General features: G+C 34.6%; 1 protein-coding gene across 1 annotated transcript in view; it reads left to right on the top strand.

Annotated features, from left to right (window-relative positions):
* UBR3 (ubiquitin protein ligase E3 component n-recognin 3) overlaps positions 1–13,526 on the top strand; it is a 122,864-nt gene that overhangs the window by 43,975 nt on the left and 65,363 nt on the right. Inside the window, exons 18-24 of the mRNA XM_075512610.1 lie at positions 950–1,089; positions 4,344–4,440; positions 5,720–5,861; positions 9,856–9,960; positions 10,922–11,095; positions 11,325–11,354; positions 12,814–13,274. Coding sequence (XP_075368725.1) covers positions 950–1,089; positions 4,344–4,440; positions 5,720–5,861; positions 9,856–9,960; positions 10,922–11,095; positions 11,325–11,354; positions 12,814–13,274 — 1,149 coding nt within the window. The remainder of the gene's footprint in view (positions 1–949; positions 1,090–4,343; positions 4,441–5,719; positions 5,862–9,855; positions 9,961–10,921; positions 11,096–11,324; positions 11,355–12,813; positions 13,275–13,526) is intronic.

The following is a 13,526-nucleotide window of genomic DNA, read 5'->3' as shown; positions in this document are numbered from 1 at the left end:
AATTAGAGTGAAATGCATGTGTTATGGGGGGAAGTGTCTTACTTGAAGAATAGCAAACTTTAGAAAGTCATTCTGTGCAGTGATATGGTTCATGTCCCCAAGCAGCTGAACACAAATACGCAGGTTTTACTGCTATCAGTGTATTAGACTGTGTAGACAAATTAAATAGCTTGTGGTGATTGCCCAAAAGAGCTTGCAATCCAAGGACAGGCACTGAGCAAAAATATTAGGAATTCATAAAGATAGGAAAGGAGGAGATAGTTACAAATATGTAATAAGAATTATTAATTATTACAGTATGACCTACTAACTCAGTCACTTCAGTATGTAAAATAAGCGAATCACTTAAAGCAATTCACTTAAGTGAATCACTTAACTATGTAAAATAAGTGAATCATTTATACAAGCAATCACTTATCATTAAGCAGAAGTTTCCTTATTTGTAATTGTTACTTGTGATTTGGGGTAATGTCAGTAGGTCAATTAAGTATTGCTACCAAAAATGAGAAATAGCCAATCCAAGATGGAGAATTACTTATTGTGTTTATGGATCCCAAGCTATTTACTTGCTTTTTCTGCACTTAGCTGTAAATGCAAAATATTCTTGCTATGAAGAGAGCCAAAGTGTTAGTAAATAAAGGCAAATACAAAAACTTTATATACACTACAGATAGTAGTTTTTATTTCTTATGTAATACTTACCTCTTGAGCCAAGCATGTAGAAACTGGCTTGCTTTAAAAAGTTTAATGTCCTAGCTAGGAGGCTTTAATTCACTTCAGTAATAGTTATTGTTCCGTAGCAGCTGGAGCATACAGACCTCTTGTGGTAAACACAGAGCACTACCGAAGTGTAGCCTCTGAAATGAGTGACTGAAAACGTCAGGAGGGAAGTAAAATGCCGTGTCCTGCAACTAAGTTAACTTTGCTTTCCTTAACACAAACATTACATTCCAGAAAACCCCAATCCTAAAAGTGGTATTATTCCAGGAAGCTTAAGCTTTGAATCAGTCTTGTCAGCAGTTGCTGATTTTAAAGCTCCTGTTTTTGAACCTGGAGGTTCCATGCAACAAGGAATGTATACACCTAAAGGTATGGTAATCGGCGTCCTCTTATAACATAGTCAGTAGTAAGATGCTTAACCAGAGGGATTTTTTCTTTAAAACAAAGACACAAACAAACAAACCCACAACCCACCAAACAACAATACCCCCCCCCCAAAAAAAACCAAACGCAAAACCACCACCACAAAAAACCACTGAACCTGCTTGACTTTTTAATTATTGCTTATTGCTTATATTTAAGAGCATAGCTAAAGACTGTTAATAATTTTTAATAAATTCTTTTTGATCTAGAGTGAAAATGAGCCTCTTGTATTAATCAGGTATCCTTAGAAAGCAAGGGAAAAATGGAGAACTGAAAAATTATGTTATTTGTATTTCACTGGTCTGCATACTTCATAATTCATGTGATTTAAAAAAAATCTGATGTATGTTCAGTAGAGTTTAGAACTGTTTGCACTAGTGAGGTGTCAGTTGCAAAGATTTTTTTTCTTTGAATTTCTCCACGTTTTGATTATTAAAGATATCATGATGCATAATTATTTCTTTTATATTGCTTAACTCTCTTAGTAGCCTGTAACATTTTTCCCCGTCAATAGTGAGGGTCTAGAACAAAGTTCAGACTGGACTGGTTATAGAATATTGTTCTATAATTCTACAATGCATACAGTGCAGAAATGACAAGTTTCTTCCCCCGGCCAGCTTGTCATCTAAATTGGACTCAACATAGTGTTGGTATATCAAAGTAAGAATTTAAGAACTCAGTGTTCCATTACTGTTTCCTGTCACTGAGCAGATAAGCCTGTAGGAATCTGAAATGTTCCACGTGCTCTGGTTGTGCTTCAGCTCATGGCAAAGCTGAAGAGGGATTAACTCCTTCCTCCCCTGGGTACCTCACTTGAGAACTGGCAGGGTCGGGGTCTGACAATTTTGAAACCATTTGGTTTGTAGGCTGTGTTCTTTTGTGGATTTTTGTTGTTGTTGTTAATGTAGGAACTAATAGTGTACTAACTTGTTTGCCAGTTTTTGTGCTGGGAGATTCATGAGTCAGTGAAGCTCCTACTTTTATACAAATTAACAACCAGTGAAGTAATTTTGTGAAACCAAAGTTTTGGGAATTGATTCATTCTGATTCCTTGATGTGTAATCAGGCAGCTTAACACCTATGTATTTAAAAATAACTTTATTTTAATGTTCTGTAAACCACGTTTCCTTATGTCATGTCTGGTTTCTGGAGCTTGTGACATGCTGGTCTTTTTTATAACACAATGTGAAGAAAAGATGGATTATGGTATTTTTAATTATAACACTTTATATTTAGGGAATCTGGTGCTAGATTATAGTGTTTGGGGTTTTTTTTGGTGTTTGGGTTTTTTTAAACATAGTTAACCTCTGGAATAGATAGTTTATCTTAAAAAAACTTGAAGTATCTCATCTATAGCAGTGAATACTGAAGTAATTTGTAACACTATGCAGAATCCCTTTTTCTTAAAGTAATAAAAAACTGAAAGAGCTTCTGCAGGAATTAAAGCCAGCATGGTTTTCTTGCATACTATAGCCTTTTAAGTGTTTATAATCTTTATAAGACTATATAGGTTCTCAAAAAGAATGGTGATATTGCAGTTGTTTTTAAGAACTGTAGTTTGTGGCGTGTCACAGTTTAAGCAAGTCATGTTGAGATTCATTCCCCCTAATCCCTCGTTTCCCTAAATTTAGGGCGGAAAAAACCCCCTACTTTATGATTGCAGAAGCCCCAGATTTTCTTTCCATGGGTTAAATAAAACCAACAAACCAGCTTCCAAAAAAAGGACATAGTTCTTCCTCTTCTCTGTTGATTTGTATGCTGAAGATGAATGAGCTCTGTGTGCATTTCTAATATTCCCTGTATGGGTCCCTCAGTCCTTTTTCCTCATCGTGCGTTAGCAGCCCAAACAAGCTTGGTCTGTGTTTCAGACTGCAATAGTAAACTCTGTCCAGAAAAAATGGATTTTTTGCAAGCTATCACCTTTCATACATAGTAGAAACTACGCTAAGTGTTTCTCAGCAGCATGAGGGTATCTGTAGAACTGTTAACATTAGCAGAGGTTAATAGGAGTATAGACCTCTTGTCTTCCCGCCTGGGAGAAATTAATCTCAAAAGTGTGATAAAGCTGCCTACTTTTGCCTGTGAAAACTTTAAAGAATGTTGTAAGCACTTGCGTTGTGTTATGCCTGCTGGTGGAGCTAAAATTCTGTATCCGTTGGTTTTCTTCTTCCTTTGATGGGATCATTGAATCTTGCCTTCATATTGCTGTGTTATGGGAGCTAAACACTTCCAAACAATTAATAGAATGAACAGCTTCATTTGGCTTTAGGTTGGAAACATAGTTTTGTTTTTTAATAACTTGTAAATAGAAAAAAAAAGCTGTTAAATGGGATATCTTTATTGATAGTCTGTTTAGACTTTTCTGTTTGTGATTGCTCTGAAAAGCTACTCTGGATGTTACTTTAGAGCTACTAAATTAAACAGAAGTAACTGAAATTTTAATGCCAAAATAATGCATAGATATTCGTTATAAAACAAAGGCATGTCTGTAAAGGATTGATCACAAACATTATTTCATAACAAACTTGGCCATATTCGAGACTGAACAGAAAATTGTGTTGTTGTAGTCATTTGGCTCACTGCACTTAATAGTTAAATATCACCTACTTGCTAACTGCTCTGCAGTCTTTACTTCCTGTTTTCAAGAGGGTTTGTGCTTATCGAGTACCAACTGAAAAATAATTAAAACCTTTTCTTATATGTACTCGGAAATTAAAAAGAGCAAAACAACATGCGTATGGAAAAGGTGTTTTGAGGGCTTTCGTATACTTGCAATCCGATAAATACATTTACTTCGATTTTAAAAGTACTTTGAAACTGTTTTTTTTAAAAACTTTCCTCAGCATGTGTTTCAGCTGTTATTTTATCTGAAATACGTGATTTTTCTTTTTTATCCCACATTGTAAATTATTATGTAACAGAAAAGAAAGCTAGAAGGCACTAAAATAAAGCTTGTTAATAGAAAAGATCTAGTGCCTTAATAGGTTGCTAATTTTTTGTTTTAGAACTAAGAAAAATATTTTGGTGAAATTTTGATATCTTGATAAGTAGTAGTAATTATTAGTAATTACTGTACTTTGCTGCAAAAAATTATTATATAATAGAAAATTAAGTAATTAAAGCTATTTAAGAGGAGAATCTAGAGTAAGTTGTAAGGTCTGTAAAGAGAATATTAACATGTGACTTCTTTTAAACAACAGCTGAAGTTTGGGATAAGGAATTTGACCCTGTCATGGTAATACTTCGAACGGTTTACCGCAGAGATGTTCAATCTGCAATGGACAGATATACAGCATTGTAAGTTGGATCATTTTCAGAAATGTAACATCATATTGTTGCTCATTCCACAAAAAATTTTTTGTTTTCACTGTCTGGTAATGCTAACTGTGTTATCGATGTTTTCAGGCCCCAGATTTGTCCTTGAGTAAATAGTTTATAAATTTACAGGCAGTGTCAGGGTTTTGGTTAGCTTAGTCTGTTACTCTTCCATAAATGTTTTAAAATACGTCTGAAGTGCCACGGACAAAGTAGTGAATGTCATCATAGATAAAATACTCAACCAAAAGTTAATGTTTAAAAGTCAGTTACAAATTACTTAAAGAAAGTAGCCTTATCCATTTTCATTTATTTTACATTTAGGTACATGAAGCACAGTATTACAGTGTTCTGTGTTTTGAAATTATATTGAAGACAATGTGGGTTTTTTCTGTGTATTCACCCATGACAGAAACCATGGGTGAATTAAATTCTGATTTAAATACAGGAAAAAACAATTGTGGTGCCCTTTTAAATTCAAAGAAGCAAGGTGATTTGGTCTTAATTCTGTCCCTTAGCATTCCATCCCTTACAGCTTCTTATCCTTACAGATTCTTATTTCAGCTAATGTAATTTGGTTCTTTTTTGTGTCACACAAGTTTAAAAACCCCTTATAATAAACTTAGTGAAATAATCCTCTGCCCCTGTGCTCATTCCATTAAGTCAAAGGGTCATCATAAACATATACTGTAAGTGATTTTGAGCAAGGTATATTCTGTTAAATAATTGCATTCTCTACTGCACTGGATTCCAGCTTGTTACTAGAAATGTGGGTCCACATTGAACTTAACACTTAATTTTTAAGTTCATAGATATGATAGAGCTGGTACTATCAACTGTAGCTAATTATGTCTAGCGTTTCCTAGTGTTGCCTGTAGTCCATTCCTACAGATGTGAGATTTCTCTGTGGGACGTCAGACTAACATGTGGATTTGGGTGAAGTGAAAAGTTTTCCATCTCTTCTATGTGCTTCTTAGAATGAAAATGGAATTCTTAAATTCATAGCAGTATTTAAAAATTCGTTTAACTTTATAAATAAAGGTCATTTAAATCAGTGGTAATCCACAGCAAAATAAGACTGGATTCAGTTTGTATACACATGCCAATTTTTGGAATGCTGCTTAAATAAATTAAATGCCTTAGAAATGCTCATCAATTCTAAAGTTGGCCTAAACAAAAAGAATTCAGGATAGTTGTCTATAACAGTGGCAGTTGTCTACGTTATTACAGTGTTTAACATAAGTCTCATTTGTTCCAACAGTTTAAAGCAAAGTGGTAAATTCCCTGGGAACCCATGGCCTCCTTACAAGAAAAGAACACCACTACATCCAAGTTACAAAGGTCTCATAAAGCTTTTACACTGTAAAACCCTGCACATTGTGCTGTTCACGCTTCTTTACAAGGTATAGTCATAATTCTCATTAATTCCAGTATTTTACTTCTATTTTTTCAGAACAGAAGTTCTTAGAATTACGATTTTTTAAAATAAATTATTTACAGTAGTCAGGTTCAAATTTATATAATGGTTTTATTTTTGTTTTATTTTATAAGTCTAGTATGATGTTTTTCTGTCATTTTCATTATTTCATGAATGATTATTTCATTTATACATACACTAAGTCAGGTACCCAAGTGGATGAGCTGTCCTACTCTACTTTGAGGAACACTATCTTAACCATCAGAGTTGCCGTTTGAATCGTTGTTCTGTGATGGTTTCCGGGAGCATGGCGGTGTGAGTGATGTTCCTTTGGCTTCCACTGCAGAGTTTTAAGGCATCAGCAGCCTTTTCAGATCTATGTAACCTTGATGGCTTTAGCTCCTAAATGGCAAATACATCTCATAGCTGCAGTTGGTTCTAACATCACTTCCCAGATATGTTCTGGCTTTTGATAATGTTATAGCACTTGTTTTTCAGGACTAAGTGATGCCTTTAAGTTGTGTTTGGTTTTGTCTTTGATAGTTGGCTGCCCTCTTTAAGAGAAGTGCATTTTTTTGGAAGAGTACATTAATCAGAAAATGGGACTTTGAATCTGTCTTTGTACTTGGAAAGTGCTTTCAAAGCAGTGTGCTGCAGAGGCAGATGAGGGACTATAATAAGTGGTTTGATTGAGGCACAGTAGTGCTTTTCCTGGGCAGACTTTCCTTTTGTGCTCTTTTAAGCGCTCCTAGCTCCCCTAAAGCTCTTGTTTTGTTTCACTGTTAAACTTCTGTTGAATAGAAAATATCTGTTGTCAAGTATAGTAATAACTGTGTGGTATTCACAAAGAGCTGTGCTTATTCCCACGGAGTTGTTTCAGCTGATTTCTTTCTCTAATGAAGTATCGTGTAAGTTGTCTGTATATCATTAAGATGAATGAAGACTTAATATTTTACCTGAATTCATTCAATAGATTTCACCTTTATGACAGAAAAGCTTTTTCTCAAAAGCTTCATATGGCTTACAAGTTAATGACTTCAGTAAACTATAGGTTTTGTGATGTAATTAGTGCAATTTCAAAAATCTACTTTAAAAATACTACTTTAAAAATATAAAATATAAAAGTTTGACTGTTTTAGTACTAGTTCTTCTTTACCCATAATAGAATGAGACATGTTATGGTAAAGACTGAATTTCATGTGCAGAGACTGTATCTTTTGGAAGCTTAGTACTACAACATCTAATGGTTGGTCAAGGTTTTCCATTGTCGGACATCTAGTTCCTTATCTTGCTGAAATTTAACCAGTGGCTGACATTTTTCATGCTGAATGCCTGTTCTGGCATGAATTTCCAAGAGTGAAGCAAGGACAAAATACATCCCCTTTTCCCATGTTTTTAAACATTCTTTTATCAAGATTCTGGATCTGAATTTGGCCAAACTGTAGGCATTGCAAAGTTACCTTGTGTGCATGTTCAATGGCTGTTTATTTTGTTCTGTTAACTGCTGAAGTCCCAGGAAAGTCGGCCCCAGACCGGGCATGCCCCACACCAGAGCTAACTAGAACTTTGCCTGGAGTGGCAGTACCTTGTTTCCCAGGGATTTCCATAATTTTGGCCAGAGAAGCTGCTGTGTGTGCAGTATGTTTAACCCTGCTTAGCCCCGGTCCACTGCAGGGGCTGGGCTGCCTGATTACTGCAGGGTGGAGAATGAGGCTGAGATGTGGTAGTATGTAGCAGGGACTGGGGAAGGAGCATACCTGGAGAAAGTATTAGACAGGAGATTTACAGAAAGGCTGCTGAAGAAAAGGAGAGCTTGGGATTATGTAGAAGGTGAAGTAATATTTTGATGTTGAACAAAAATAGAGAATGTAGGGAAGGAATACATCATTTTTTGCTGTCTTGCTTATAATTTTTTGGGGGCCGTTTTTTCTCTTCTTCTGTTAAGAAGCTTCTAGGACTTAAATCTTGAGAATCTTAAAATTTCTGGGTTGCTGTTTTAGCTGGACTGCCGAATACGTTTCTACCAGATTTATGGATGGTAGAAACTACATAGTGATTGATTCCATGGATTGCCTTAAATGTTGTTTTGTCTTTTTGTGAAATTTTGCCAATTTATGACAGCCTTTACATCTCTTGACTTTTGGGACTGGCTACAGAAGAACAGTAAACTACATTTGATGCTTTGACTTTTCAGAAGTGTTAGTCAATGTGACTTTTGATTCTGACTGGTACAACTGCACATGGTTTTTATATTAACGTAATACTGAGTGCCTTTTTAATTAAACAATCTCTGTAATCTCAGATTTGATTGGGTTTGAGTAAATCAGCTGCTCAAACATACTTTAGAAAAGCTATCGTAAAACAATATTTAAGAACTTTATCTCTTTGATGTTTCTAATAGGTGTATCTACTTACAAAATTTGGTCCCTTCAAAACAAAGTTGTATTTAAAACTTTACTAGGCTACACTCTAAAAATATTAATTTCTATAGTAGCCTGTTTACAGTGAAATTTTAAACATCTTTTCTCAACCACTTCTTTGGTAACTTGCCATTGCCAGGTTCTTGCCATTTTCTTGCCTTTAAATCAGAATATTCTCAAGAGGAAAGTTGTCCTGGTTTTTAATTTCAGCAGCACTGCTTCTTCCTCTCAATGTGTTGAAAGCTGTGTTAGAAGAGAGACACGGGCATTTATTAATTTAAAGAATAAGGTTATTTATTATTTGTAATTAAAAAAGATTATGTGAAGATGGTTGTGAACTAAATTCATGTTAGCCCTTCTGGCGTTCCCAGTTATCCAGGCATCGCTTATAGGACTAGGACCTCATGAGGCCTTATGGTGACTGAAAAAGGGAGGGAAAGCTAGGTGCAGCTCTTTGCTTGTAGCTGACAGTAGTGGTATCTGTGCAGCTTTACCTGGAACTTTGGTGTTAAAGTAAATCACAGCTTCAACTAGTAACAATTTTAAGGTACAAGTTTGTTTGACTAGAAAGAGATGTAAAATTAAATTTTGCTTTTGTGGTCATGCTCAAAGGTTAGTTTTTTCTAAACCTCAAAATAATTTTTAATAATCTTAAAAAAATACATAAAAACTGAAGAGTCCAAAGTGTATTATCCAGAACACTCTTTTTGTACATTTAGATATATTGAAGTCTTAATAGGCTGAGTGGAATAATGATTTCCAGTCTTTTAAATACAACACTCCTGTTCATCCATCACATCCAAAATTACATGTCTTATTTTGTAGTAGTGTTCCAATACTAACAGTATTGGAACATATTAATGTTAATGTTATTAATGTTATTACTCTGCCTATTATTGGCCTACTTGGAACTTTTTTTTTATCCCATAGTATAATCACTAATCAGGTGTTTTGTTGGAGCGTTCAGTCATAACAAGAATGGAGTTTAAAATATCTTGCTGATGTTTCACAGTAGATATTGCAGGAACTTGAATAGGTAATTCACTGCTCTTGAAAATAATTTTTTCCTAACATTTTTATGCATATGATAGGACTTTGAAAGGATTACTGTGCAACCAAAAGAAAACTATTGTAAATGCTAAAATTGGTTATCAGTGTCTACCAAAAATATACTAGGCTAGCAAGTGTTGTTATGGTGTTCTGCCTGTCTAGTCTTTTCTTTTTAACTGATACTCGTATCTCATGATACGGCTTTTGTGAACACAGTGATTAATTAAGAAAAAAACCCCATGAAACAAAGCAGGCAAAAATCACATATGTGGCTCAAGACCTTCTACCTTTCCTAGTGTCGCTAACCTGGAAGGTCATGCTTGGAGATAAAATTTGTACGGACTATCTTGAGCTTCTTCATATGAGACTCCTGGCTACTTTCTTTACCTTCCAGTTTAGGTTAAAGATGTCCATCAGGGTTTTGGCAGTTTTTGGTTTTTTTGTAATAGGGATTGTGAGAGTATCAAAGATAAAACCTTCTAAAATGTGAATGTCTGTTTTTCTGCCTAGATATTAATGGATCATCAGAATTTATCAGAACACGTGCTCTGCATGGTTTTGTATTTGATCGAGCTGGGGTTGGAAAATTCTCCAGAGCAAGAGTCAGATGAAGAGGTAAGAATAATGTGAATCTTTAATGTGATTCTTAAGTGAATCTTTTTCACTAAAATATGAAAGTATTGTGTAATGATTGAATATTCTTTAAAAATAGATGTTTATTAAAATTATAATTTTACCAGAGGAATTAGAATAAAACATCTTTGTTTATTTACTTAAGCAGGGATCAACTAAGCAAACAAAAATAAGAAAATTGCATACTGTTGTGAAGAGGAGTATGGTATCATGTTACGTTTTTCAACAGTTTCTGTATATATAACCTGACAACACAGATTGGTTAGATCTTTACTGGTCTGTAAATTAGTACTTGAAATTGGGTGCAAAAGAAATTTAAAATGATTGAATCTAAAACTTGCTTAAATTTGTAGATTTTGAACTGAAACCTATATCACTGAGCATTTTATTGCTAAAGCTCTGTATCTTCTAAAATACGTGAATTAGCCAAAATTTTAACTGTACTTTTGATGAGAATTTGAATATAAAGAGCCATTCTTTTCATGATTCCAGATTCCCTTATGGTATATGACTTTCATAATTTTTCCTACAGTTTAACATTGCTTATATGACTAAGGATCTGCCACTTTTTTTTTTTTTTTTTTTTTTTCCCAGAGATTGACTTCTGTATAGTTGGGATTTTTTGTTTTTATCTTAGATTGTACAGCTTTGGATTACTCTGAGTAGTTCCTTTTACTTCTGCTAGATAGCACTGGTGGCATGTATTTGATTATATTAAAATCAAATGTGTAGATTTATGTATGTCAGACCTGTAGTTGTCACAGTAGGCATCAGTCATATCACAATTTTTAAGAGGTATATCAGCCTTAGTGAGGTACATACTGTTTAACACATTGTTCCTATCTCATGGAGAGATGATGGCCTCTGTAATACACTTATAAAAGCAACATGAATTGTTGTAACACATGAGATAAAGTATACTAATTTTTTTTTATTATTTTAGGAATCTGCAGGTGGACAAGAGCGTTGCCATGATAGTTGGTTTCCAGGTAGTAACTTGGTTTCTAACATGCGTCACTTCATTAACTATGTCCGAGTAAGAGTACCAGAAACTGCTCCAGAGGTGAAGAGGGAACCACCTGCAAGTACGAGTTCTGATGGTTTAGCTTCATCACAAGTAAGTATATACGAATACCGGTCCTTTTCCTAGATTAGTTTAAGTTATTGCCTGTTTTGGCTTTTTTTTTTAGGATTTTTTTTTTTACTGTTTTTATTAATTTCTTAGGATTTTTTTTTCCTCCAGTAGTCTTTCCTAAGTGTACTGATAACAGAAATAGAATTTATTTCAAATGATACCTCCTTCCAAATGATGTATTTAATGACTTTTTTTGTCCTCAATCTACCAGAGTTCAAGGCGGAAGAGCCTCCAGAGAGAGGTAGATCTGTGTGCGGTTTGTTCTCCTAAGCGATTAACTACCAACATGGCTTTAATTGTGCTCACCTTAACATTCAGTGAAATCTTCTAATTTTCCTGAGTTTCCTTTTAATTAATTTTTCAAGGACTCATGCTTTTTTCATATTCTTGATTGTAATCTTAGGTAGTAGACTTTTAAGCAAAGAAATGCCCTTACATTTTTAATACATATTTTGAAATAAAAGCTTTCTATCAAATATAAAATGTCATTGATAGCTTACTGCTTGAGCTTTGTGTTTAGGCCTGTTTTGTCTTGCCAAGATATTACTAACATTCAATAATGTAGAGTAGTCTTAGCTTTCTTGAATCTAGGTAAGTTTAACATTACCTTGAAAATGCATTTGAAATTATTAGTGGCAAGTTTATTTGGTTTTTTTGTGAAAACAAAATGAATATATAAATGATGGGATCCTGAAAGATTTATAGGTGGTAGATAGTATAATCTCTATGTCAGGATTGCTTTTGTATCTTTTGTATACAGCACTTCAGATTACTCTATGCCGGATGTAGTTAAATACAATGGACATTTCTTTTGCATGTTAATGGTAGAAAAATAAATCAACATTTAAAGTAGGCAGGTAGATGAAATAGACTAAAACATAAAGAAGGTAGGTGAGATGATTGTCAGAATCCCATTTTTATATTCGATCTCTGAAGTATTTGGTATCTCTTGGGTGCCCAGCCTTCTGAGAAGGAGAGGGTAAGATGTTAAAGCTTTCTGAATTTCATGTTCAAAATATTCAGGAAACATCTCTCTGCTATTGATTCAGTATATGCGAGTTGCTTCCATGTATCCTTAATTTGGCACTGAAAGCAAGGGTAGCATAGGATAGAGAGATCTGAATGGTCTCTGTCATTAATGTAACTGCATTCATATGCTCATGTGCCCTGAATAACAAGCTTTGCTTGCCAATATGGCTGTGTGGTTTCTGGATCTCAGCTAATAAATCCACACAAAATGGACAATGCCTGTGGGGATGTGTGGGCTCACCTGTGTTCACCTGTGTGGGATTATGAGTTACATTTTGCAGCAGTGCTCAGTAGGCTTTAGTAAAGACATTTAAATGACATAAAGATACTGAAATTATGAATATTCCAGAAAAAGTAAGGAAATATTACTTGAAGAACAGAATTCTAAGTCTGACTAGAGTAAAGCCAGCTGTTAGTTGTTTTGGTGTGGATGTTATTTTCATTTTGTATTTGGCTTTTTATGCAGCTGTGTATAACAGATTTGTATAAAAATATGACATGCAGGGTTAGTATTTTGCTATACCAAATTTCAATAGGTTTTGGAAGGGGAGAGAAAATTTAAAATGTTTTGTGCTTTTCCTCCTAGTTTAAAATATCTTCTGTAGTTTTATAAATGCATGTTGTTTATACTTGTATTTTTGAAAATTAAACATTGTAATTTTTTTCCCAAGAACTCGGGGACAGCTCAAGTGTTCAGTTTGGTCGCAGAACGTAGAAAGAAATTTCAGGAGATCATCAATCGGAACACCAGTGAGGCAAATCAGGTGGTTCGACCCAAAACATCAATGAAATGGTCAGCACCTGGTGCAACTCCACAGCTAACCACAGCCATTCTAGAAGTCAAGGAAAGCATACTGTCCTTGCTGATTAAATTGCATCACAAACTCTCAGGAAAACAAAACTCTTACTATCCTCCGTGGTTGGATGATGTGGATGTTTTAATCCACCCAGAAATTCCAAGATACTCTCACGGTGATGGAATGACAGCAGTAGAAAGAATTTTATTGAAAGCTGCTGTACAGAGCAGATTGAATAAACGTATAATTGAAGAGATATGCAGAAAGGTGACACCTCCTGTACCACCAAAAAAGATTAGTTCTGCAGAGAAGAAAACTTTGGATAAAGAAGAAAGGTAACATTAAGAACAAAGTAAAGGGGTGGTAGAAGGGCAGTGTGTGGTGTGCATCTATTGATTGATCTGTCTCTAGGACTTTGCATGAATTAGTTCTTAAAAGAATAAGTCCTAATTCTATAGTTCTCTTCTTTATCCATTTTGTATATACATGATTTACGTGGGTACTGAGGAATAACCTGCACCTTGCTAATTTAGATCTTTAAATTAGAAAACTTTCACAATGATTTTATGTAATATACATGCTCACCC

Source organism: Mycteria americana, chromosome 9, assembly GCF_035582795.1.
Source record: "Mycteria americana isolate JAX WOST 10 ecotype Jacksonville Zoo and Gardens chromosome 9, USCA_MyAme_1.0, whole genome shotgun sequence".
NCBI lineage: Eukaryota > Metazoa > Chordata > Aves > Ciconiiformes > Ciconiidae > Mycteria > Mycteria americana.
Note: the sequence above shows the minus strand (reverse complement) of the source record. Positions and strands in the feature narration are given on the sequence as shown.